Raw genomic sequence first — 24,610 nt, forward strand, 5'->3', positions numbered from 1 at the left:
GGGAGGTACTATGTTCGAATCTCGACCGGGACTCCGCCTATCCTTACTGAGACATTTCGTGGTTTCTTTAGCCTATCGATGAGCGTAATGGGATATCTGGACTAGGTTAAAATTTATTTTTTTTTTCCAAATCCTCACCAATTCATCATTCGCTATCGTCCTTCAGTTGAAGCCATATCGTCTGAAACCTAGCAGCTTCGTAAAATAATCCGCACAAAATATGGATTAATGTGGCTGAAGATATTACCGTATTTACGCATGTATAGGCCGCACATTTTTTGCCAGAAATTCAAGAGGAAAACTGGGGTGCGGCTTATATTCGAAATATTCGAAATCATACTTCATTTAAAAAAATATATATTCATAATTAGTAATACAGGGTGTAATACTCCTGAAATAATATTCCAAGAAAATTATTTTTTCTATAATTTCTGTCTGAAAATTGTGCTGCGGCCTATACATGCTTAAATACGGTAATTTCCCAAAAACTTTCAGTGAAAGTCACACATATTAATCTTCATGAAAATCTGTGCAACGATGTAGGCCCTGACACTGTGTCACAGACGGATAAACAGACGCGTTCTGTTATCTTTGCTTTGTGAGGAACGCCTAACAAATTCGATTGGAACGCACCTCTCAGAGTACCGGTTAGTCTCGTCACAATTCTGCACGCATGTCAATTGGCACTCGTTAAGTGTGCTGCGGACCTGACAGGGGAAGTTGCAAGATGGACAGCCTGTGTACCTTTTGTAGACTACGTGGCCTAGATTCCTTTGTTACAAGTTAGCCAAGTTGTAAAATATAGGATGTATTTACAAAATAAAGGAAACGTGTTTCGAAATATTTGCGGAGATGTTAAAAAGAATAACTGATTTTGTACTGCGTTTCCTTTCCACAGTATTTCGACATTTATACCATTGCAATCTCTGCCGGGATAGCTCAGTCGGTATAGCGCCTGGTTACGGGCTGGACAATCGAGGGGTCGGAGTTCGAGTCCCTAGTAAAGTCAAGAATTTCCTCTTCTCCACGTCGTAGAATGGATGGTTGTTATAGATGCAGCATTTTATAAACATCATTAATTGAGCAAAAGAATTTACTCCGTACTGGCTCCTTGTCGGTAGTAATGGAATGAGAAAGGTGGAAAGCCTTCAGAGGGATTCCAACGGCGTTATGTGTTACCATGTTTCATGAAGATCAGTCCAAGTACTTTGAGATTGGGAGTTATCTCAGCGAGACAGGCATTCTGACATTTTTTCATTTTCTTCTGAAGACCGGCGTTTCACGTACTAGACAAATACAAATACACGAAGATTGCATTTTAAGGGAGAGTCAGTAAATAGATCACAAGTGGACGTAAAACAGCTGTAATGGGTGTAATAGGTTCTCTATATGTATCACTAGGTAGCAGCACAATCTAGCATCGTGACAGTCTAGGTAGCATACGGAAATGCGCATATTCAGAGGCTGGGTTCAGTAGTCACTGTAGTAGTGACCGTACTAAGAGTGTACTACCGCAGAGCTGCCTGCTGTTGTGCTTTTTCTGTGGGCAAGAGGACCCAATGCAAAGGGTGTTCATAAAGAAATATTTCCTGTTTACGATGTGAAGTGTTTGTCTCGTAGAACGGTTCACAGCTGTGTAGCAAATTCGCGTTGATGACGAAGAGGTTGAAACGGAGGTGCGGAAGTGGCTGAGTCAACAGTCAAAAGTCTTTTGTGCTGCGGGTTTCGACCACTAGTAAAGCGATGGGACAAGTGTATCAATGTTGGTAGAAGATATGCCGAGAAATAAATATTTTTTCCCAGTTTCGAATATCTCATGTTTTACGTTTTATATCCAATTGTGACCTACTTGCTGACTCTTCCTCTTATGTTTTCGGAATTGTCTTCATGAAGTCCTCTTGAGAAGTTAATAGTTACTCATTAGTAAAGAAATTCTTAGCGTTTTGTAATATCCTAAGTTTCATTATTGCGTTCGCTACAGCCCGACACATGTCTCTGTCTCTGTCTCTAGCTCCGTGAATCCAGCTCATGTCCCCCACTCTATTGTGTTTAAGAATTAATATATGAAACAGTTTTAACCTTCTTTACTTTACCTTGAACTGAAAATTCTCGGGAAAAGAAGTCGCCTACTTTTCTTTTGAACGACTCTTTTCTAGCTGCCTCTTTGTGTATCTCTTCCAATTTTTAAGAGGCTTATGAGATCACCTTACTGCCTATGTATCTCTTATTTTTTCGTTTTCTTTGCAGTCCGTGTCGTATCAAAGGAAAGTAGCGATTATTTCTTCCAAGAAGTCTTGTAAATATATATATATACTTGATGTTGCATTTGGTTATGATGAGTACCATCTTTGGGATTTGACCCCTTGTGGTCCGGCAGAAGCCCACAGATATTTCTGAGAAATATATTGCCTCCATATTCAGGGTCGGAGAATAGAAGAAGAAACCACCAAATTCAGTGAAATTCTACCAGAATAAACGGCGTTATATTCCAGAAGATAGACTTTATTTTATATCTGACACGATTAGATTCTTTGCTGTGTTAATTATGACATTTCTTTGGCTTCTTAATCAAGCCTTTTGGAAGTCCATATTCAAGTTGGCCTACGAACAAAAATCTTAAATAGTCTGTTGCATTTTATTAAATTAATTTTTAATTTGTTCTTTCGAAATTGGGATAGAATTTATTTTCCTCGAACAAAAAGGAATCTCTTTTTCAGCTCCAGTGTCTTCAGCAAGAAGGAAAACCGTTGATTTCACTAGTTACTTTTTTATGAGAACTGAACAACATTTTGTTCTGTGCCGTTGAGATCTTCTATATATACTATAAGGCAAAATCTATCCAGTGAAGCCAATAATAAATTTAACTTTATAATTGTACTGGTCTCTGTTTCCAATCTCCGAGTATTGATCTGCCCTGATTTCCCACCTCTCTAAAGCCGGTCAGTACGTTCCGGCTGATATTAACAATGTGAAATATCATTGTGCATTGTGCATTGTTGTGGATGCATGTGAACTTCACTTTATCTGAAAATGTATATTGAAGTATTAACTAGTTCATATATTTTAGCATGTTCTTAAAAATCATAAAAGATCATTTATTCAAAAATAAACAATACACATTATGATTAGTTGCAATCATTACTATCACATTAAATATTCAATAAATGATCAATTTTGTATACAGTAACGCCAATCCACATATGAAATAGGTGTTAAGAAATTGAAGTATCTCTTTGATAAAAATAAACATGTTGCAAATAATATAAGAATAATTTTTGGAGAGCACACTTTTCCAAACACCTATTATAAGTTCAGCGATACTGAAACATGTTCTGTATTATCCCATTTTATATTGTATATTAACCTACACCTACTCTTAAAAAAGAATTAAAATTAAAATCTAAATCTGTATACTTGAACACTGTGTATGCATTCATAAATAATAAAAATTGTGCACTTCTAAGAACATACAAAAATATTTTTAAAAATTAAAGAAAATAAGATTCAGCCTAATTTATGTATACACAGCCCACATTATATAAGAAATTTTTTCTTAACTTCTACCAAGATTTCTAATTTACAAAGGACTGAATTTGAACTTGTAAGTTTGAGTTCACTGTTTATGAATTACGTCATTCTTTCGTGTGTTGAATTGTTCAAAACATATTATTTGATCAGGACACAACATGCATGAATAATGTCGAATATAAGTAATATGAAATAAGTCCTTCGGTTGGAATTAGAAATGTTTGCCTTCATGTGTCACAATTTCTGTTAATGAATATTCTGACATTAAACACCAGAACAAATTTAAACAATGAATATAACTGAATCATTGTCAATCTGTAGCAGATCCATGGAAATACCGAAATGTATTCTATGAGGAACCAATAACTCTCTCACTCTCTTAATAAATTCGTTTTAAAAGTCTATTTCTTTAAATTCAGTGTAATCTAAATTGTAAAATACTGGACGAAAACCTTGCCAATATATTAAATTAATGAGAACTAACTTAAATATATATTGAATATTTTTTTAGTTCTTTGTTAATAACTACTATAAGCACTTTTAATGTAGACAAATTCCGACATTAAAAATGTTCATATGTTAATAGCTTGGTAATACACAAAACGAGCCAATTCTATTCTTGACAATTCAACCAAGCATGAACATCGAGTTTTCAGTTAAATTTGTAATTTCATCTATGGAAATATTATAACGGCATGGTGACTTTGAGAATTTATGCTAAATATTAAAATGTATGTAACAGAAATATATAAATTAAAATATTAATTCTTACCGAAGCTATAGATTGGAAGCAGCTGTAAGTATTAGTAGTGCAGTGATTGCATAAAGAATAGTTCACAAACCAATGCCATCATTCCATGTATTTAGTATCGTGCAAAATGTCTATCTTTTTAATTTCATACTACAATGTTATATATTTCCGACAGATATTTTAAGGGGGTCCTCTAAAAAGGTAAAACTTCCCTGTGCTTTACTTCCAGACCGTAGCCATCGCTATATCGACTGCGCTATCCCGGCTCCTAAATGGGTTTCAATTAAACAGAAGCTGAATAGAAAACTGGATAGTGGAGAGTTTTCAATGTTGTATGAATATCTAATGCAGTTCCTACATGTGAGGATATTTTTTGGACCACATGAAGCTTTTATATCAACTGAGTTTAAATACTTTACATTTTAATATATAACAATTTTTAAGTTCAATAAACTTTAGATTTATGAAGTAAGGTTATATACTCAGCTCATCATATCGGCAAATTTTCATTGAACGATATTTCAGCTGTTCATTTGTAATGTGCTAGCTTTTGTTCAAAATAAAGCGAAAGCTATGAAAATTAGACCTTAAAAGTGAAATTAAATTTGAAATTGCAGTTCAGTGAAAATGATAGTTTTGGTTTTCAAAGAAGTATATTTTTCTTTCAAACACGTTACAAAAGGTGATCTCCGGATAAGATCGGCTGAAGGTATGAAAACAAAAGGCGATCTCCGGATAAGATAGGGTGAAGGTATGAAAACAAAAGGCGATCTCCGGATAAGATAGGCTGAAGGTATGAAAACAAAAGACGATCTCCGGATAAGATCGGCTGAAGGTATGAAAAAAAAAGACGATCTCCGGATAAGATAGGGTGAAGGTATGAAAACAAAAGGCGATCTCCAGTTAAGATCGGCTGAAGGTATGAAAACAAAAGGGCGATCTCCGGTTAAGATCGGCTGAAGGTATGAAAACAGAAGGCGAATTATGGAAGTCGTGTAGAGTTAAAAGAAAGTTTGGAACTAATTCTTTGGATCTACGACAAAAAATGTCACACCATACCCTACGAATCATATAGGAGCAGTTCTGTAGATTAAAACCACTCAGCTGTGTTCTGAAGCGAGACCTCAGAAAGTAGTGGGATGCATGTCTGGATCGATGTCAGACCTCAGAAATCGTGATGGGTATTGCTCTTCGCTGTGCACATAAAAGCGCTTGCCTCCCGGAGATGGCAACTGCCGGCCATCGTCCTTCACCGTGAGCTTGGTGCCTATCTGCATGGACCAGGGTGCTGGCTGCCGAGGGTTGTAGTCTCGATATGGTTCGTCTCCCACCGCAGGATTTGAAGGCATGACAGTCAGCTGATGACGGGGCAGACTTCCGGTGTGCCCAAACTGGTTGTAGCGTGACGGGTGAAGCGCTGCGTTAGGTCCGTCATCGGGTAGAGGCAGAGGTGGAGGAAGTGGAGGTCCACGGCGCTGATCATAAGCTTGTCTCCCTCCCGCCTGTGGTTGTTGATAGGGTGCAGGGATCCTGTTGGATCGGCTCACAACATCGGGATCGCGGTATGCGTATTGCTGAGGTGGTGGCCACGCGTTTTGTGGCGGAGGCCTTTCTGCATCGATGATAGAGTAACTGTTGCCCGCGTTACCGGTTTGGCGATAAGGATATGGACCGTCTCTTCCAGTCGGTGACCTTACATGAGTGCCCTCATATCGGCTCTCTCTAGGGTACTTATTGTAGGACCTACCGTAATCATACCGATCATCATATCCTAGTCTATCACGTCGGTAATCATGTACAGGCCTGCCTCGAGTTATTTCAGGAAGATTCGCGTAGTAGATAATCCTTCTGGGGGGCTCTCCCTCGTGCCGGTAGGCAACAGGTTCTCGGACATGAGCATTAGCGTACCTGGCAGGATCTCTCTGCTGGAGAGGTATCTCGTTGTACTTCGCGCTACGGACGTCGTTCTCATCAACTGTGTGTCCTGCCCTATGTTGTGGAACACCTAAGTAATAATTTCTTGTCCCTGTCGTCGGTTGGTTTCGAGACGTCACGAACTGATGTTTCGGGTTATCAAACCGCCTCCAGTGAGTAGAGTTCTCGTCCACGTCGTCCAGCGCTGGCGACAAAGTTTCTCTTTTTACACGAGGTTCCGCTGCCATTTCTGATTCTTCAGCTGAAAGGCTGAAAGCGGCCTTGTGACGACGGAAGTTTTCAGATGGCTCTTTAGGTTCAAAACTGAATGTGTCTCGCCGTAACCTGAGTGATGGTCTGCCCTTTGGTTTTACCGTGAAAGCATCTTGTTTCAAGTTAGGCCTCCGGGCAGTAAATGCCTGAAGTGTGCTTAACAAATTTCCCTTACCCATATCTTCTTCCAAATATTGGTAAGTTGGTTCATCGTTGACAAAATCTTCATCTAAATTTGTTTGATATTCACGTCTTTGAAGACGCTCAATGCTTGGTATTAAACTCCGACTGCTAGACGCACTGGGAAAAGAGTCTTCATCAGGCGATACATATTTTTCAGAAGTTCTTGATAACAATAATTCGCCCACGGAAGCTGAAGTTACCACACATGGTAAGAATGCCAGCAACGTCCAGTGAAACAACATGCTTGCTGAGAGGATTGTGACAGCGCCTGAAAAAAAAATCAATAATTGACATTACTATTCGTTGATATCAGTCTAATAGATCAATATTTCTACTGCATTCGCTGCAACTGGTAATCTCGCAACATTGCCGTTCTTCGCCAGTTCAAGTAACCAGTTTCTTTCACTGAATTTTACACCGAATTGCAATTTTCCTATCATTTTATGAAAAATAATCCACAGCATATTTTAAAGCTATTTGTGGCATTTCGATTTCTTCCCTAAACATATTTACTTTAAGTAGTTACTATAGGATTCTGACGATGGTGTATAACACACAGAGATATTGGGTTTGCGGACTTTATCCACCGTCCAGTGATTGAGGCTAGCTCTTTCTAAGGGACCCAACAGAATAGGTGTTTTCCCTCACCTGAGGACGGAAACAGATCCAGTTTCCGAAACGTCGTGTTTTTTCTTAGTTATCTTAAAAACCAGGACAATGGATAAAGTCCGAAAACCCAGTATTTCTGTATATTCACTTTAGATGAAATATACCAATATTGTCACGATTTAGGTATGTTTATAGACGCGGTATCAATTGATGAATAGATCTATTGACCACTTATAAACAAGACTCAGAACTACAAGCACTTACAACGCTGCTGCCAGTGATCTACACATTTTACAGATCTCTAGTGCGCACGCTAATTCTCTCAGTCTGCGTTCATTAGTCTTTTCCTGGTAACGGATCTTAGTAACGGAGGTTTTTCAGCTTCTTTGGTCACGCCGTTGCCAGCTGGTTAATACTCCACAACCGAAATGTCAACTGAATTATAACGCCATCTCTTCTCAACCTACCTTGCAGAACTCAACTCTGAACTGATTGAGCCCGAGTCTCATGTTACGACCGACGGTCAGTCGGCCGGTCTGTCTTGGCATAAAGCACACATCTGGGGCTTGCGACCCTATCCTTATTTCTGTTTGACAGTTGAGGTCTTGTTTTTTGTGGGCGTCCTCTCTGACGAAAATACGGGTCTGTATTTTGTATATGCTGCTGTTCCTTGACGGCGTAGTCTTTCTCGGGTCCGAGACCATACATTACTGTCTCAAATTTGAGACTTCACATTTCGTCGCCTTCTACGACTCGCAGGGTCACGGTAGAGGTATTCGAACCCGCCTCCACACGGACCTGAACTTATTGTCAAAGTCATAGTCACATTACGACTGACGGTCAGTCAGTCTGTGTTGGTGTCGAGGCCCGGCTGGGGCTCATGGCCAGATGTTACTTTTAAAATTAGAGTTACTGTCCTGTCCATGTGGAGCGCCCTCTCTAACGAGAGGTCGGCTCTGTCATTTGTCAGTCCTAGTTGATAGTATTAGTCCATTGTCACTATGTACACTTATTTACAACTGAGTCTTAATATCTAGTATGTATATCTTGTATATACTGTAAAATATGTATAGGGCCTCCGTCGGTCTAGGCCCTATTTTTAGTAGTATTTGCTATCACGGCAGTCTAGTCACTTAAACTGAACTGATTGCTGCAGCTATCCTGATTATAACTTCTCAGCACGGACCACATAGAAAACGCCTTTCTGATGTTATTGCTTGCGTATTCATTGCACCGGGAACGTGTTTACCGAGCTGTTTCCCAGAAACCTGTTGCATAACACCGTTGCTTATTTGACTGTCTCGCGGTTCGTTGCATAGTAACAGCTACACACTACAATATGACTGAATAGTGTGTATTCCGTAACTTAATTTTCAAGAGAATTAATCAATTTTTCATTACTAGGCTACATACTGCGGCATGTAGACACATGCTTAGTAACGGCTCTGCAAACAAGTATTTTTTCACGGCAAAAATTTCATTGTAACAGAGGAACGGTGTTTTCTACGCAGTCTGTACCGTAATGTTATAAGAAGAGCCAGCTCTCGTCAGAGAGGATCGAAGAAAAAGGAACTCAGTGCCTGAGAGTATAACCGGGTCACCCAGTTCCTGGGGGATATACAATCTGACCTGAGAATGACGACGCTGGCGAGGACCAGCAGCAAATGTAATTGCCAGACCCATCCTCTAGTCAGAGAGGATGTTACATAAGGACTATAACCGCAAGTGTTCAGTTAGGAAATAAAAATTCTGGTCGTGGATATCAAGGGGCTTGTTGCAAAGACGAATTGATTGGCGGTACATAATCTGTCTTAAAGTAACTCTGACTCTGACTCTGTTGCAGTCTATTAGTGAAGTTGGTTGGTTGGTGAATCAGTGAGTTAGTCAGAGGAATGCTGCGGTTTAGTCGTTGTGAGCTGTTGCTGCTGTTGATGTGGGGCGCTCTCTCTGACAAGAGGACTGGTCTGTCGTTTACAGTTGCTGCTGGCCCTCGCCACTGCAGTCATTCTCGGATCCGAGTCCCGAGGCACTCGGGGCAGTATTTTATTGTCTCAGATTGCGGTGGAGGTATTCGATCCCTCCTCCGTACGGGATTTTACTGGATCACCCCAACTCCGATGCGCGTATCAAACAGAAAACACCCCCGTTTCCATTGTTGTTGTTCAATTGTTGCAGCTGCCTAGCAACGGATTGAATAACACGGTTTCCAACAGTAACTCTATTGTTGTAGTGGCGTGTTTACTACACTGTTGCCGTTTGTTTCAAGTTCTTTGCCCTGCAACGAGTCTATACTCCACAATATGCTGAAAATAGAATCTCGTAACTTTCTAATGACGCAACTATTTGACACTATCTGATAACGACACGCCCTCAGATAAGCTTTAAATTGACAATATATATGGTGGTACATCATAATACAACATACAGATGATGATGATGATGATGATGATAATGATAATGATAATAATAATAATAATAATAATAATAATAATAATCTGTATAACTGAACTTGTTAGTCCGTTCCGTTTCCAAATATGAAGAATTTCTAAGGATTATGTGAATCTTTTACTTGAGCAGGTTACCAGCCTGTTGCAAAACCCAATATCTACGAGGGGCACAGTTTTTCTTCAGGATTTCCTCCCCTTAGACAAGTTGCCTACCATGAGTAACGAGTCCTGTCTACCGGTCAGTTGACCCTTCCCAGGTGTCACTCAGCGGGCAATTGGGACCTGAAACTCGCATAATGCAGGGCAGCCATTCGCTGTAGTTGCAATGTCCTTTGTGGGAGTTTCAACTTGCTGTGTTTTATGATATAAGTAATATTATAAATAACAATTTTATACAGTTATATATTTCGTAATAAACATTTATGTGTGTTAATGTACTAATAGCACGCTATGGCAGTAGATGTTCACAGCTCCACTTCCGCCCGCTTTGTCACGAGATACTGGAAGCAGTTAATGCACTGGGCATCGTGACACTAAAGAGACTCGCTATCTAAGCGACAAAACTGCCCCGATAGAATAGATCGTACTGGGTTGCGGCTGCTGGCACAAAGTAAACATCATTAAAAATCTACTAAATCTAAAAAATTAAAAAAATATATTGTAACAGTACAAATTGTCTCGAGCGTTAAACGCTTCTGAATCTAATTCTGGAAATTCCTAGTTCGAATCTCGGCCGGGACACCGGCTATATTTATTGATTCTTTCATTGTTTTCCTCAGTTCCTCCAGCCAAATACTGGATGGTACTTTAAATTAGGCTACGGCAACTTTTTCGTCCTTTTGAATTCATTGTATAACAACATATGTTAATAAACTATAAAAACAGTCAAAACTTTCTAATAATAAAACACAAATATTTTGCATATATTTTCTTAAAGACGTTACATATCCCTCTGCCTTTCATACCAATTTTATACCGACGAAAATCCATTGGTTCGAGGATAAAATTATACGGCATACAAACATGTCTTCTTATATTTTGCTAAAAACAAAATTCGTCGAGAATGCCTAATATGCATATAGACTTATTTATCTTAATGAGATTTATGTTGTATGTTATTTGCAAATATTCTATACCATGAATGGATTTTGAGTAAACGGATAACGTCTCTTTCATCTGAATGTCAAGCAACATTCACTCCAGTTGCGTCTAATATGAAACTTCTGTACATGATTTCGTCGAAGTCTGTTAAATAGTTCCAGAGCTGAAATATGCACAGAAACATCATATTTGAAACAATATTAAAAATATTCTGATAGATTACGTTCATTTTCCTTGTTTATTCACAGTAAAATTGGTTATATTTCCGTCTTCTTGCAAAACAGGGTATGAAATAAAACCAACAATTCTGAAACCCTAGGCAGCACTACATTCAAACCGATCAAGCTCACAGGCACGCAATATTGCCGTATTGATAATGAAAAAATTCCAGTGTTATGTATTACCCTAAGTTCCTTATTTGGTCGCCCCAGAGCTCAAGCGGTTAGTCGCTGGCTTCCCACCGCGGCGGCCCTGGTTCGATCCCGGGTCTGGTCAAGTGGAATTTGTGGTGGACAATGTGGCATTGTGGCAGGTTTTCTCCGAGTACTTCGGTTTCCCCTGCCAATCTTCATTCCACCAATTGCTCCACAATCACCCTCACCTATCATCTGGGGCTGGTACAATAGGCCAGAAGTGGCCGCAGTACAAGGGACTTAGTTCCACACCACTAGCAATAAAAAAGTTCCTTATTTTCAAAAAATGAAAGAAGACTTATGAGATTACCTTGCTTACTGTCTGTGTGTCTGTGCCACCCTTCTAATGCCTGAAAGCCGGAATATTGAAGCCAGAAGAGACTGCTATTGCTAGGCAATGACTCGGTAAGTATTTTCCCGCGACAACTAATACACACTTAATAATAGGATTGTTGGACATGGTATCTCCTGTACGGTCCGTACTCGTGTGAAATAATCAAGAAGTAATTAAAGGAAAGTAGGCAATTAATTAATCCCAAAACCTTTTTCTACATTTTCACGTGATTGAGTGACTAGAGACTAGTTTTGAATTGGTAATTGGATTTAATTGAACACTTAGACGTCGAAGCTACAAGTAACTATAGCGCTATGACTAATTCCCACTCTTTGCGCACGTACAGTTCACTGCAGTATGCTCTAAGTATTCTCACTCTGCTGTGTCGTCTCCTGTCGTTGTTTGGTAACGGATCCAGCATTCATGTTCGGGCTGGTGACTGTCTCACAACTCATTAAACAAGTCACAGTCAAATTCACATTGCGACTGACGGTCAGTCAGTCAGTAAGTCCTGGTGTCGAGCCCCATGTGGGGCTCATGACCAGATATTTATTACTGCTTGACATTTACGGTCTTGTTTATTGGGGCGCCCTCTCTGACGAGAGGACGGGTCTGTCCTTTATATATGCTGCTGGCCTTTGCCAGCGCAGCCTTCTTCGGGTCTGAGTCCCTTGGAACTCTCGACCATATTTTACTGTCTCAGTTTTGAGACTTCCCTTTTCGTCGCCTCCTACGACTTGCAGGGTCACGGTGGAGGTATTCGATCCCGCCTCCACACGGGTTTGTCAAAGATATCCAAGTCCAAGTCATATTGCGCACTAGACTTGTCCTGCTTATAACACTTCGGCACGAACCGCACAGAAAACACATTTACAAAGAGTTCTATTTTGCATCACCTAGATATTGCATGTACCGCGTAGAGAACACAGCTTCCAAGTTACTACATTGTTGCGTGTTAAGAACTTGTTGCCACCATTACTTAGTAAAGGCCATTGTTTACAGAGCAATTACCTAGTAAGGGCTGTCGTACAGCTGCATATTTCGCGGTCGTTGCCTAGGAACCAGTCTACAATGCACAGTATTAATATAAACCTAATACAGCTTAATATGTACTGAAATTTCTATAAAACTTGGTACATTTGCTTAAACCGGTTATAAAGTGTTCTGTCCAAGCAACAAAATACTATTTTTATTTTAGTGTACCGTGTACAGCCGTTGCTAAGCAATTACAGAGACATAGGTTCCGTAAACACGTTTCCGTTGCTAGACAGCAGCAACTGTTGGAATACAACAATGGAATCAGAGTGTTCTCTGAGTCTCTACGTACGCGAATATGCTTGTCAGTATTACACAAATAATTTTACAGCTTTAAAGAGAGTATGCTTTCGAACGAGCAGTTGTTTAGCAGTAACATCCTTAATTTTCTTTCAGAAAGAGCTCGCTTCGTATATCGATCAAGACAATAACTATCCTGTCTCGGATTTTCATGCTTTTCCTCAGTCCCTCCATGCAAATTTCGGGACAGTATTTAGATCAGATAACAAGGCCTCTTCCTTCCACATCCTTTCCAATGTATTATCCACCAATAATCCTACCATTCAAAACTATACAGCCTGAGATAGTAGCTGGGATAGCTCAGTCGGTATAGCAACGGGCTACATGCTCGGCGGCCGGGATTCTATTAACGGCAGGGGCAAGATTTTTCTCTTCTCCACAGCATCCAGAACGGCTCTGGGGCCCATCCAGCCTCATGTCCAATGGGTGCCGAGGACTATTGCCCCTTGGGTTAATGGACAACGGCGTGAAGCTGTCCACTCACATCCATCTAGTCCCGAGTTCAAGAAAGGTGGAGCTACACCTCTATTCCTCCCATATATCTTTATTCAAAATACACAAAGTGTTAATATTAAACGATAAATATGCCAGGAAGGTTACAGAACAGAGTAGGCCACTGGCCTCTGGTTGCCAGTTTAGCACATTGGCGGCGTTGCGAATCTTGTACATAGCAGGCTTCACATGAATTTCCGGGGCTTTCACTGAACATCCTGTGGGTTTCAATGCCATCCCATCGATGGTCAATCCGATAGCGGACCTACCCATAACTAAGCACGCAACCGAAAAATTCTAACAAGTTATTTTTAATATTTTCAATAAAACACAATTTTACGAAACTCACATATAGCATCTCGCAGTACGTTACATATTGCTCAGGCCCTATGCATCTCTGTTCGCTGGTGGAGTAATAGAATATTGTAACATATGGGTCGGGTATGGTGAATATGTCACATCTTCATATTGTGGGGGCATTAATATTCACCGTGTGTAGGTTATTATTTGGCAACGTCGTAATTGGTTATGACTCTACTGCCAAGTTGGACAATGACCCAACAAATGGGAATCTCTTTCCACCTCCGCATGACATTGTGAAGGTTTCATTCAGTCATGCAAAGCAACACTCACCAAGGCCGAATTTTAAACCCGTTAAAGGAAAGCGCGTATACAGGAAGTTATGAGTTTGCCTCTTGTTTTTATGGATATGAAGTAGGAGAGCCTCTAGAAATTTTCGTAATGAGGAGCTTCATGATTTATATTTCTCGTCAGATATTTTCTTTCCCTTGGCACTACAGCCCCAGTGGGCCTAGACCTACCTCCATGAACTTCTCCGTTCACTTCGGTTTTTCTAGATCTTACACATTCGGTAGGACTCCCTGGGAGGGTGATCAGCTCGTCGCAAGGTCTCTACCTGTACACAAACACAGAAAAACGCACACACACAAACTAAACATCCATGCCCTGAGCAGGATTCGAACCCACGATCCCGGTTTCCAAGCGAACGAAGACAGTACATGCCTTAGACCGCCCGGCTACCGTGACCGGTCAGATATTATTAGAATGAACAAATAAAGGAGAACGGGATGGGTGCGGTATGTAACACGCATGATAGATAATAAAAGTGAATACAACATTTTGCTTTAAATCTCCTAAAGAAACAGCGAACTTGGAAGACTTAAGGGTAGATGAGAAGACAATAAAAGACGTTCTGGGAACAACTAATCATAGCATAACATAACAGTAGATTGCTTTTGGTCCTCTCCAGAGCTGTTATTACTGACTTCGAGCCACATCGGAGCCTAATTCTTTTTTCCAAAATTATTAATATATTTAAAAGTGGGACCTCCTCTTCAATGAGAAGAGGAGTTGGTCTTTCTGAATGTCAAAGAAAATGATTCGCATAATTTCATTTCACTACGTGTTGAGCATCTGATATGACACGGACCGCATAGAAAATACTGCGTCCAGTAGTTATGTTATTGCTTGTATATTCGTTGCCGCAGGACTTGTTTACAAAGCCTTTTTCGTAGCAAGTGGCCTCTCTTCTGGCTCCACTATACCGGCTTTCATGCGTTGATGGTGGGAGAGACACAAACACGGAGACAGAAAGGTGATATCGTAAGCCAGCTTTTCTTTCTTTTTTTTTTTTTTCAAAATATAGAATGTAGAGGTAAGAAGACTAAATTTTTCTGGCTGAGAGTAGAGACCAGCGGAGGGCTCTTGTGAACACGGTAATGAACCTTCAGATTCCATAAAATGTTGCTAGTTTCTTGACAAGCTGAGCAACTGTTAGCTACTCAAGACGAGCCGTGCTCTATGAATTTACCATATTAACTCGAATATAAGGCCAGCTACTTTTCCAAATACTGTTATATATAACAGTTATATATAAAAGAAGGGTGGCCTTAATTGCTAATTCTAAGAATATTTGTGAATGTACCTAAATCTGCATTTTAAATTTTGAATTTATTCTTTCTTATATAGACCGCCTTTGTGGTCTAGTGGTTAGAGTTCTTGGCTACAAGTCCAGAGATCGGGGTTCGATTCCCAGCGCTACCAGATTTTCTGAGAAGTATGGGGTCTGAAACAAGGTCCACTCAGCCTCGTGAGAATAATTGAGGAGCTATTTCAAGTAAATGGCGGCTCCGACCTAGAAAACCGAAATTAACGGCAGTGCCCTGACAGTGCGGCACCCTATGTCCACAAAAGTTGGCACTAACTTCGCCGAAAAATGGCGGTCGCTCGGTCTGTCTGTGTAGTTCGCTTGCGGACTCAAGCCAGGGAGTTACTTTTTATTCTTTCTCATCCATGGATAAAATTTAAATTTAAATTTAATTAAATAGAGATTGTCAAATTAACAGACACTTGATTGTAATAGACAACAGATTATTAGCTGTATTATCTGAAATTTATAATTGTCTCAGTGGTCAAGCCGAAAAGTCGAAAATCTTCCAACAGACTTCACTGTGTCATATCCCACAAGATGACGCTTTTATTACCTACACAGCATTACACGTGACATAAGAAAGGAAAGAGAAAACCAGGAAAACAAGGAAATCAAGAACCAAACGTTAATGGCCACTATCGTCTCGTTATGATCAGAGAAACACAACGATTCTGAATATGTTCTACTTCCGTCAAGCAGCGAAAGTAGAAACCTACTTAGGTTGGCCCATTAATTATGTTCTTTTGACCAGAACAATACAATAGACACCGTGCATTGCATATGTCATTTTAATAAGAACCCTTCGTCACAAATATCCAGGCTAAACCAATTTCAAAGGCTAAGCTTGGGAAAGACTTAACATCTAACCCGCATGCGCAGTAGCGAAAATGTAAGTACGTGTATAACAGCAGCAAGTGTGCAGTCTGATGTTCCAGGAGAAATACTACTTCTCGTATAGATATATGTTTAAGCTGGCTCTTGTGAAAATGATAATGAGATTTGGATTGTCATTTAAATGAGGGATCATATGTCATTTGTCTGAGTGACTACTAGTCTCTCAAGATGGACTGTACCTAACAGGTTGGTGTAGAAGTAGCACTCTAAAATCGGATTCGAGAGGTGCTGAGTTCGAATCTATGTCGATATATCAGTTGTTTTGACTGAGGTTTTGTATGGTTTTCATCACTCTCTCCAGGAATAGTAGTTGGACCATGACAGTTAGCTGCCAAATCATCATTCATCTATCATCCTCTCATCCGATGACATGTAGTCTTGATACTGAAAAAACATCGTCAAATAACCAGCGGAAGGAAAGACTGTTTATGCTCAATGGGGGCTGATCGTTAATTGGTCCGTCTATTTCGGTGAACATAATTCTATTTATCTGTCTATCGCTCTGCAGTGTTTTATTGGACCTTGGCCGATTTTGCAGTTTTTTATCCTATATAGAGTCGGTATGACCCCTTGGACGGTGGATCAGCCCTTCGAAAGTCCCCTGCCTACACACAAGACAACATAAACACAGAATAAACGCACACAAAAATCCATGCCTTGAGTGGGATTTGAACCCGCGATCCCAGCGTTCGAGCGAACGAAGACAGCGTGGCCGCTGTGATCGTCAAACGTAATTCTATTCCTATAATATCATTTTCCATATATATATATATATATACACACACAGAGGGGTCCAAAAAATGTTCTCACACTTTGATAGTCAATATCTTTGGAACAAAATGACATGTACTACGTAGTTACAATTCTTGTGCGGTAGTGTAGTGTAAAGTTTTCTCAACAGATGGCGAAGGTCACTTGAGTCACGTGAGTGTCGTGCCGCATGCGCGCTGCGAGCAGAAGACAGCAGCAACAATGGCTGAAAGGTTGTTCTTTGAGCAACGCAAGGCTGTATTGAAGTGGTATTGGAAGTATGAAAATATTAAAGAGGTACACCGACAATGGCAGAATGAGTTTGGAACTCAGCCACCAACACGTCGAACAATTGCCCGTATGCGGGATAAATTTGAAGCCGACGGTACTGTTCATGATGTGCATAAACAAAGATCTGGGCGACCACGGATAGTAACAAGTCCAGCTTCCAGTGCTGTGGTGTTGCAACACTTTACATCGATTTTCCCTGCCATTCGAGAGCTGTTTGGAGATGAGAGATTTTACCTACAACAAGATGGTGTTCCACCTCACTACCATCGAGATGTCAGGGTGTACTTGGATGACACTCTACCTGGACGATGGATAGGTCGAAGAGGTGCTATTGAGTACCCACCACGGTCTCCAGATCTAACACCTCTCGACTTCTGCATATGGGGAACCTTGAAGGATGAAGTTTATCGACAAAATCTAGCTATACTGAACGCGCTACGAGAAACCATCGAAGCGTCGTGTACAGCCATCATACCGGACACACTGGCAGCCGTAGTTCGCTCAGCAGTTCGGCGGCATCGACGCTGTTTAGCCGCTGATGGTGGTCACTTCGAACACATACAATGACTTTCTCTCTCTCCGCGCAAGAATTGTAACTACATGTCATTTTGTTCCAAAGATATTGACTATCAAGGAGTGAGTATATTTTTTGACTCCTCTCTCTCTCTCTCTCTCTATATATATATATATTCTTAAAACAGGGCCAGGTGCTTCTACCGGAACTATGGTAACCATATACCAGAGTACACTGGGCCATAAACTGTCACATTTGCTTTAAAATATTTTTCACTTCTTTTCCTATTTTTATTTTTTATTTGTTACTACTGGCTATATAAGCATTGTGTTCGATCTAAGGTTCTCAGAACTGTGATCTCTAGGATGTGACACCGTGTAGTCTGGTAAAATTCTCCAACGTTTCGGGTCGAATAATAAGCGAAACAAGCAAAAATATCTACTTGCCTCTTGATATTGTTGCCAGGCTTACTCCTCGGCCGTGAGCATAGAAGTAGTACTTTGGAGAATTTTAATAAACTACATGGCATCGCATAGGACAGACCGTAGCGTATTTGGTTGAGACACCATGCTACAAGCCGGAAGGGGTTCGAGTTTCTGTGAGGTGGAATTATCTAATCCTTTCAGCCGCACTCTGATCCTGGGGTCGATTCAGCCTCTAAAAAAGGAGTACCATGAATCTTCTTGGGGGGGGGGGTAAAGGGGAGCCGGCGCGTAATGCTGACAAACTTACCACCATCTGTGAACCGACTGCCTAGAGAAAATGTTGGAGCTCGACGTCTCACAACCCTATGGACCTTCACGGCCTGTTACATGGATAGATTTCTCCTTTACTTTTTACACGACATAACATCCCAGAAGATATATTCATTATATATGTATAATTTCCTTATTAAAACCATCACAACACAACTATATTAACGTCAGTGCCAAGTGCCTTAATATAGTTGTGTTGTGACGGTTTTAATAATGAAATTTTATAATATAACACAACGGGATGCATGAAATGAACATTATACGAGTATATGTAGTAATGTAAGTTGTTAAATAGTGTAAGAATTGCTGAAGTGTAAAGAGTAACTTCACTTATCCTGCTTCTACTTGTAAACAACTTTACATAGAATAATAAGAATTGGAATATCTAGAATTGTATCCTCTTATCACAAACATGAAATCAGTAATAGTGTTATCCTTCGATAAGTTTATAATGCATTACCTTTCTAACCCGTCAGTGAATGGAAGTTTAACTTGTGTCTGAGAAATATTCTGCAGACGTGTAACGTATAGATCCATTGCTAGGCAACGACTCGGTAAGCATATTGCCGCGGAAGCCAATGCGCCCCACAATAGGATGTCTATTGCTAGGTAGAAGATTAATAAACACGCCTAAAATAATATGGGACAATATAAGACGGCGTTTTCAGTGGAGTCCGCCCCAAGGCTATATAACGAGAAGTTCCAAGGGAGCAGTTAGTTGTCGAGAATTTGGGTCGAGTTCTGGAGATGGCAGTCGTAGGTGACTGAGAAGAAATGGCAGGAAATGAAGTAGAATGAAGACTTTATGCGTGCTGCGGTAACAGTGAGACTGTTGAAAGTTCTTTGCCAGGAGACGACTACTGAAGACTTGAGATCCCTAGTGCGTGTGTAACAGGGAACTATAAAGGGCGGAAATAGCGGTAGAGGCATAATTGCCTGTAGTTACGAGTTGTGTGTATAGGTGTCAATAAAGCCAATCATCTGATCCAACCCCGTCTTATAAGTCACGACAAACCCCTACACGTAGTAGTAAAAGTAAAGTAAAGCTATCCCTGTAAGCGGCATCCGTAGTCTAGAGGTAACGTTCCCACCTCATGACTCGTAGTACGCGGGTTCAAATACCCGGCGGAGGTCGTCGAATTTTTAAGGGCGGACAAATTCAGGGAACAAGTCCTCCGGGAGGGACTTTAAGCCGTGGGTCCCGTGTCGTAGCTTTACGACACGTAAAAGAACCTCATACCTCCAAAGGAGGTCACTGATCCAAATTGAGGACGTTTCCCGCCCAACAGCAGTCACTAATACCTCTGGTAGATGGGAGAAGCATTATAGATACCTCTCAGCCAGTAGAGCCGGTCTCGCTGGCTGGGCGGGACTAATGGTAAGTACCAATACCGGTAGGATATAGAGACTGGTAGAAATCATAGAGGGAAGCACAATGGACCAATACAGGCTAAGTGCATGGGGAAACCCACCCTCTTCAAATAACTAACTAACTAACTAATTAAAGCTATCCCTGTAACAGGCCGTGAAGGTCCATATGGTTGTGAGATGTTGAGGGTCTCACATTATCAAGACAATCAGCTCAAAGATGGCGGTAAGGTTGTCAGCCTTACGCGCCGGGGAAATAAACAAGGGTGGAAAGCCTCTGAGGTCAATATCTGAAGAATGAGTGAAAGTGTACTCCAATCTGGAGTACCTCTCTCTGTTACTTGCACCATGTTAGTTCAGGGCAACGTTAAGTTACTGCTGAACGTAAGAGCTGTACAAATGTAATAAATTTAAGAAATATATTAGTGAGATTGTCCCGGAGATATGCCTTAAGACATTTCGAAATATAATAACAAAATTCTCATTTCTCACAGGAAAAAAATGGAGCACGTTTAAAATATTGGTAAATTGATCGAGAATTCTGTTGAAGTGTGGAACTTCGGTCAGGAGTCTCTTAGCGCAATGATAATATGGCCCGGGTAATTAGCCGGGTTGTAGCTCAGATATATACGTACTGGCGGTGCATGAGTCGGCGTTTCGGCGAGGCATTTCTATCCCAAAGAGCAGCGACCGCTACTCAGTGGCCACACGAACATCTTGTCCAACTCTTCCACCTGAAGGCACATTTGTGTGGGATCAAGAGAGTGAAGGAAGAGAAGAAAGGCAAGATTGGGAGGAGGGGAATAGGAGAACAAGGAAGGTGTTAAGGAGTGGGAAGAGAAGCAATGCAAAGAGGACGAAGCAGTGTAGAAGAGAAAGGATATGAGGAGAGTAAGACGAGAAGAAACGAGGATAAAGAAGAAAAGAATATGAGGTAGGGGCAGTAGGAAATGAAATTGGAAGAGGGACTACATAGGAAGAGAAGGAGATCCCAGACCAGAGGAAGAATATAAGGAGAATAAATGGTTGAAAGTGGGATAGAATATAGGGTACGAAAAGGAAGAGAAAGAAATGAAGAAAGAACAGAAGTAAAATATAAAGGAGAAAATGGAAATAGAGGAGGAAGAGCTATTTCGACTTCCATATCGTAACCATTTTTTAATATTCTCCATAAAATGCATCTTTAAATTGATGAGGGTTTTATTACACTTGTTTCAATAACTAATACACATACTTCTGTTGCCCAAATAAATATCTGTATGCTAGATAATCGTCTGTTTGTTTCTTAAATGATCTTCAGCTGCTCGTGAAGTAATGGAACACAAGCCGAAGCAGTCTAACACAATTAAATATCAATAAACACAACATATTGTACTAAATGTTTCACTTACAGACTAACAAGTTCATTTGGAAGAGAGAAAAGGGCAAATATACAAATAATATGAAGGCGATTGTAACCACTTTTGTGGTTTCGGCTGTAAACAAATGAATGTGAAAGGTAAAGTTGTCCCCATGCTTAATTAGTTAAGCACTATACCATGAATATTTTGGGGGGAGTGGAGGTTTAGCTCCACCATATTCAACCTTGGCAATAGATGGAGGTGAGTGATGAACTTCATGACCCGGCACTTTTACCTCCGCGGAAAAAGCCCCCGATATCCACGGGATAGGAGGCTGGATGGACTCCAGAGCCGGTCTGGGCGCTGTAGATTAGAGGGGAAAGCCTTACCTCTGCCGGGAATCGAACGCCGGCCGTCCATCCAGTCGCTATTCTGTCTCAGCTATCCTGTCTTTTATATATATATCTGACTTGTTCTGATAATAAATATATACACTATATGTATATATTTTTATATATTGAAATAATTACCTGTATTACAAGAAAAACTATCTCAAGGAAAGAATGTAAAAGTCCTTGGAAATCCATCAAAAGTGCCTATAACTGTATATTTCTTCAAAATATTATGCTGTGTTTTCAATATGATATGCCTTAAAAATATTGCTAAGCGGGGACACCGTAAAGAACGGAGGATACTAGGTAACGCCCACAACAATAGAACAACAGGCTTATGCAGCCTGTTTCTAAGCAAAGGTTCTGTAAACACGTTCCAGGCTAAATGAACACGCGCAACAGTAGAACGGTGCTTCCTATGTAGTCCGTGCCGAAACGTTATAACCTGGAGTTTTGGAGCTAAGTCAGTTTTAATCCCTTGTGGAGGCGGGTTCGAATACATTCACCGTAGCTCTGCGAGTCGTAGGAGGAGACAAAAAGGGAAGTCTAGAATCTGAGACAGTAAAATATTGTCCCACGGGACTCGGACCCAAGAGTGAATGCGCTGGTGAGGCCCAGCAGCAATTGTAAACGACAGACCCGTACTCTCGTTAGAGAGAGAGCCCCACATAACAAACCCACAACTGTCTGATAGTAATAAAAGTCTGGTTGTAAGTCCCAGATGGATGCTCCATTCCAAGACAGACTGGCCGATTGATCATCGGTCATAACATAAGGCTCGACTAGACTTAACTCGACTTAGTCAATTGATAGTGAGCTCTGCATGGGAAGCTGTGAAGAGAGCGCGTGAAGCTGAAGAATCTCCACTGTTAGGAACAGTTGCCAGGGAACGGCTGGGAAGACACAGCATATTGGAAACAACTTAACGGGTGCTGTGTTGATTTGTGAACTGTGAAGATTAGCCATGGCGCTGTAATTGCTTGTAGTTCCGAGTCGTTTGTGTAAGGGGTCAATAAATCCAGTATCCAAACCAAACCCCGTCTATAGTCACACAAAATCATGACAACATGATCTATCTGTACAATCTTTCGGCACAGGAAATCTAATGAAAAATCGAAGAAAATCTGTTTCGATTGAAAGACTTCATGTAACAAAGTATGAGTAAATCTGACTTATTCTGAACGATTCGTGTCTTAAACCTCGCTTGAATAGCGTACTTTATGTTCTCCAGTAATTGATCGAAAGTCCATTGTTCTTCTCATTTTGTTGGTTGCTAAAATTTGATAAAGATGTGAACCGAGAGAGGAGCTTACGTACACAGGAAGTTCCATTTCCCTCTCCACGTGTTTTATGTGAATTAGTGCGTAGAAATTAAATCATTCCACAAAATATGAAAATATAATAGTATACTTCATGAAATTATAACCGGAACATAACCTAGAATTCCCTGATAAGGAACTGTCTGCTTTCCTTTATATGCACAGTATTCCACTCGGCCGGTTTTTCAGGTGGCCGCCATTTTATCACCGTTCCCATATAAGTTCTACCATGAAAACGGCATAGATTGTAGCACTGCTGCTTAGAATTCTTAATTTCTACTAAATCTCAACCGAAAAACAGGCTGTTCTGACTGAAGTACATCGTAGTTTTCCTCAGTATATCAAGTCAGTGTCTCAGATAATACCTTACAGCTGTATATGGCCATCTTCGCATATCTTATCAATTCTCCATTTATAAATGTCTCATTATTCGACGCAGTATAGTCTCTGCAGTTGGAAAAGAATCGTTAAATGCGATGTAAACCAAGACGCAGCAATAGGCAGGTATGTCATCACTGCGGTGACTATGAAGATGTCTTCTGTAATCTGATAGATTGTTGTGTTCAGGGACGAAGATGGAGGAGACAAAATCCTCCGAAATATATTTATTTATATTCAGTTATTTCATGACCGCCTCTGTGGTCTAGGGGTCACAGTTCCTGGCTACAGATCCAGAGCTCCCGGGTTCCATTCCCGACGCTACCAGATTTTCTGAGAAATAGTGGGTCTGGAATGGGGTCCACTCAGCCTCGCAAGAATAACTGAGGAGATATTTCAAGGAAATAGAGGCCCAGGTCTAGAAACCCGAAATTAACGGCCGTAGGGATTCGTTGCGCTGAGCATATGACACCCTCTATCCGCAAAAGTTGGCACTAACTTCGCCAACAAGCGGCGGTCGCTCTGTCGGTATAGTTCGCTTACGGACTACAGGTCACGGAGTTGGTTTTTTTTTTTGCTAAGTTACTTCATAGCATCGAATGATTGAATGATAGTGAATAAGGCGTTGTAAGGGATCTAGAAGGAATCGATAGTGGCCTAATTCGAGATACTATCCCAGTATTCCCCTTGAGGGATTGAGAAGATGCAGGAAGAACCTCACTTAGTAGATATCTCGGGCTAGGTTCAAATCAGAAATGTAACCGCTTTGGCTTAGATGCTCTGCAAATACTGCTAATCATCTACCAAACTGCACGGCATTACATCACAGAAGACGGTAATCCTCAACACTAGAGAAAATTTCGTCATTATTTTAGCAACGAATTGCAGACCTTGCATTAACTGACACTGAAAACATGTGATGTCCTCTGAATAGCAGTACCATTTCCTTCCCACCAGACTATACAGCTACATCTGAACCGTTAAGACGCCTGCATTTATAGTGAGGGCATTGTGCTCTGCAAGATACACGCTTCCGGTACCAATTAGAACGATCCCTTAAACTTCAGTCAGAGGAGTACAGAAGTGGTTTCTTCCATTATGGTTCACAGGCTGAAATATTTTTATGTATTCTGACAAATTTAATAGAACAAAAGGGGTACAGAGCCGCTATGGATTCTACATTGACATGATATTTATCAAACGTGTCATGTGACAGCTGCAGATTTTCATAACAGAAGCAGTTTTGTTGTGATAACTCTGAAGAAACCACAATACATC

General features: G+C 40.7%; 1 protein-coding gene across 1 annotated transcript in view; it reads right to left on the minus strand.

The window, feature by feature from the left end:
* Positions 1–3,141: 3,141 nt before the first annotated feature.
* LOC111875048 overlaps positions 3,142–24,610 on the minus strand; it is a 30,829-nt gene continuing 9,360 nt past the window's right edge. The window contains exon 2 of the mRNA XM_023871082.2: positions 3,142–6,917. Within this exon, the coding sequence (XP_023726850.1) occupies positions 5,404–6,891 (1,488 nt within the window). The 5' untranslated portion in view covers positions 6,892–6,917 and the 3' untranslated portion in view covers positions 3,142–5,403. The remainder of the gene's footprint in view (positions 6,918–24,610) is intronic.

Source organism: Cryptotermes secundus, unplaced genomic scaffold (genome assembly GCF_002891405.2).
Source record: "Cryptotermes secundus unplaced genomic scaffold, Csec_1.0 scaffold321, whole genome shotgun sequence".
NCBI classification, from domain to species: Eukaryota; Metazoa; Arthropoda; class Insecta; order Blattodea; family Kalotermitidae; genus Cryptotermes; species Cryptotermes secundus.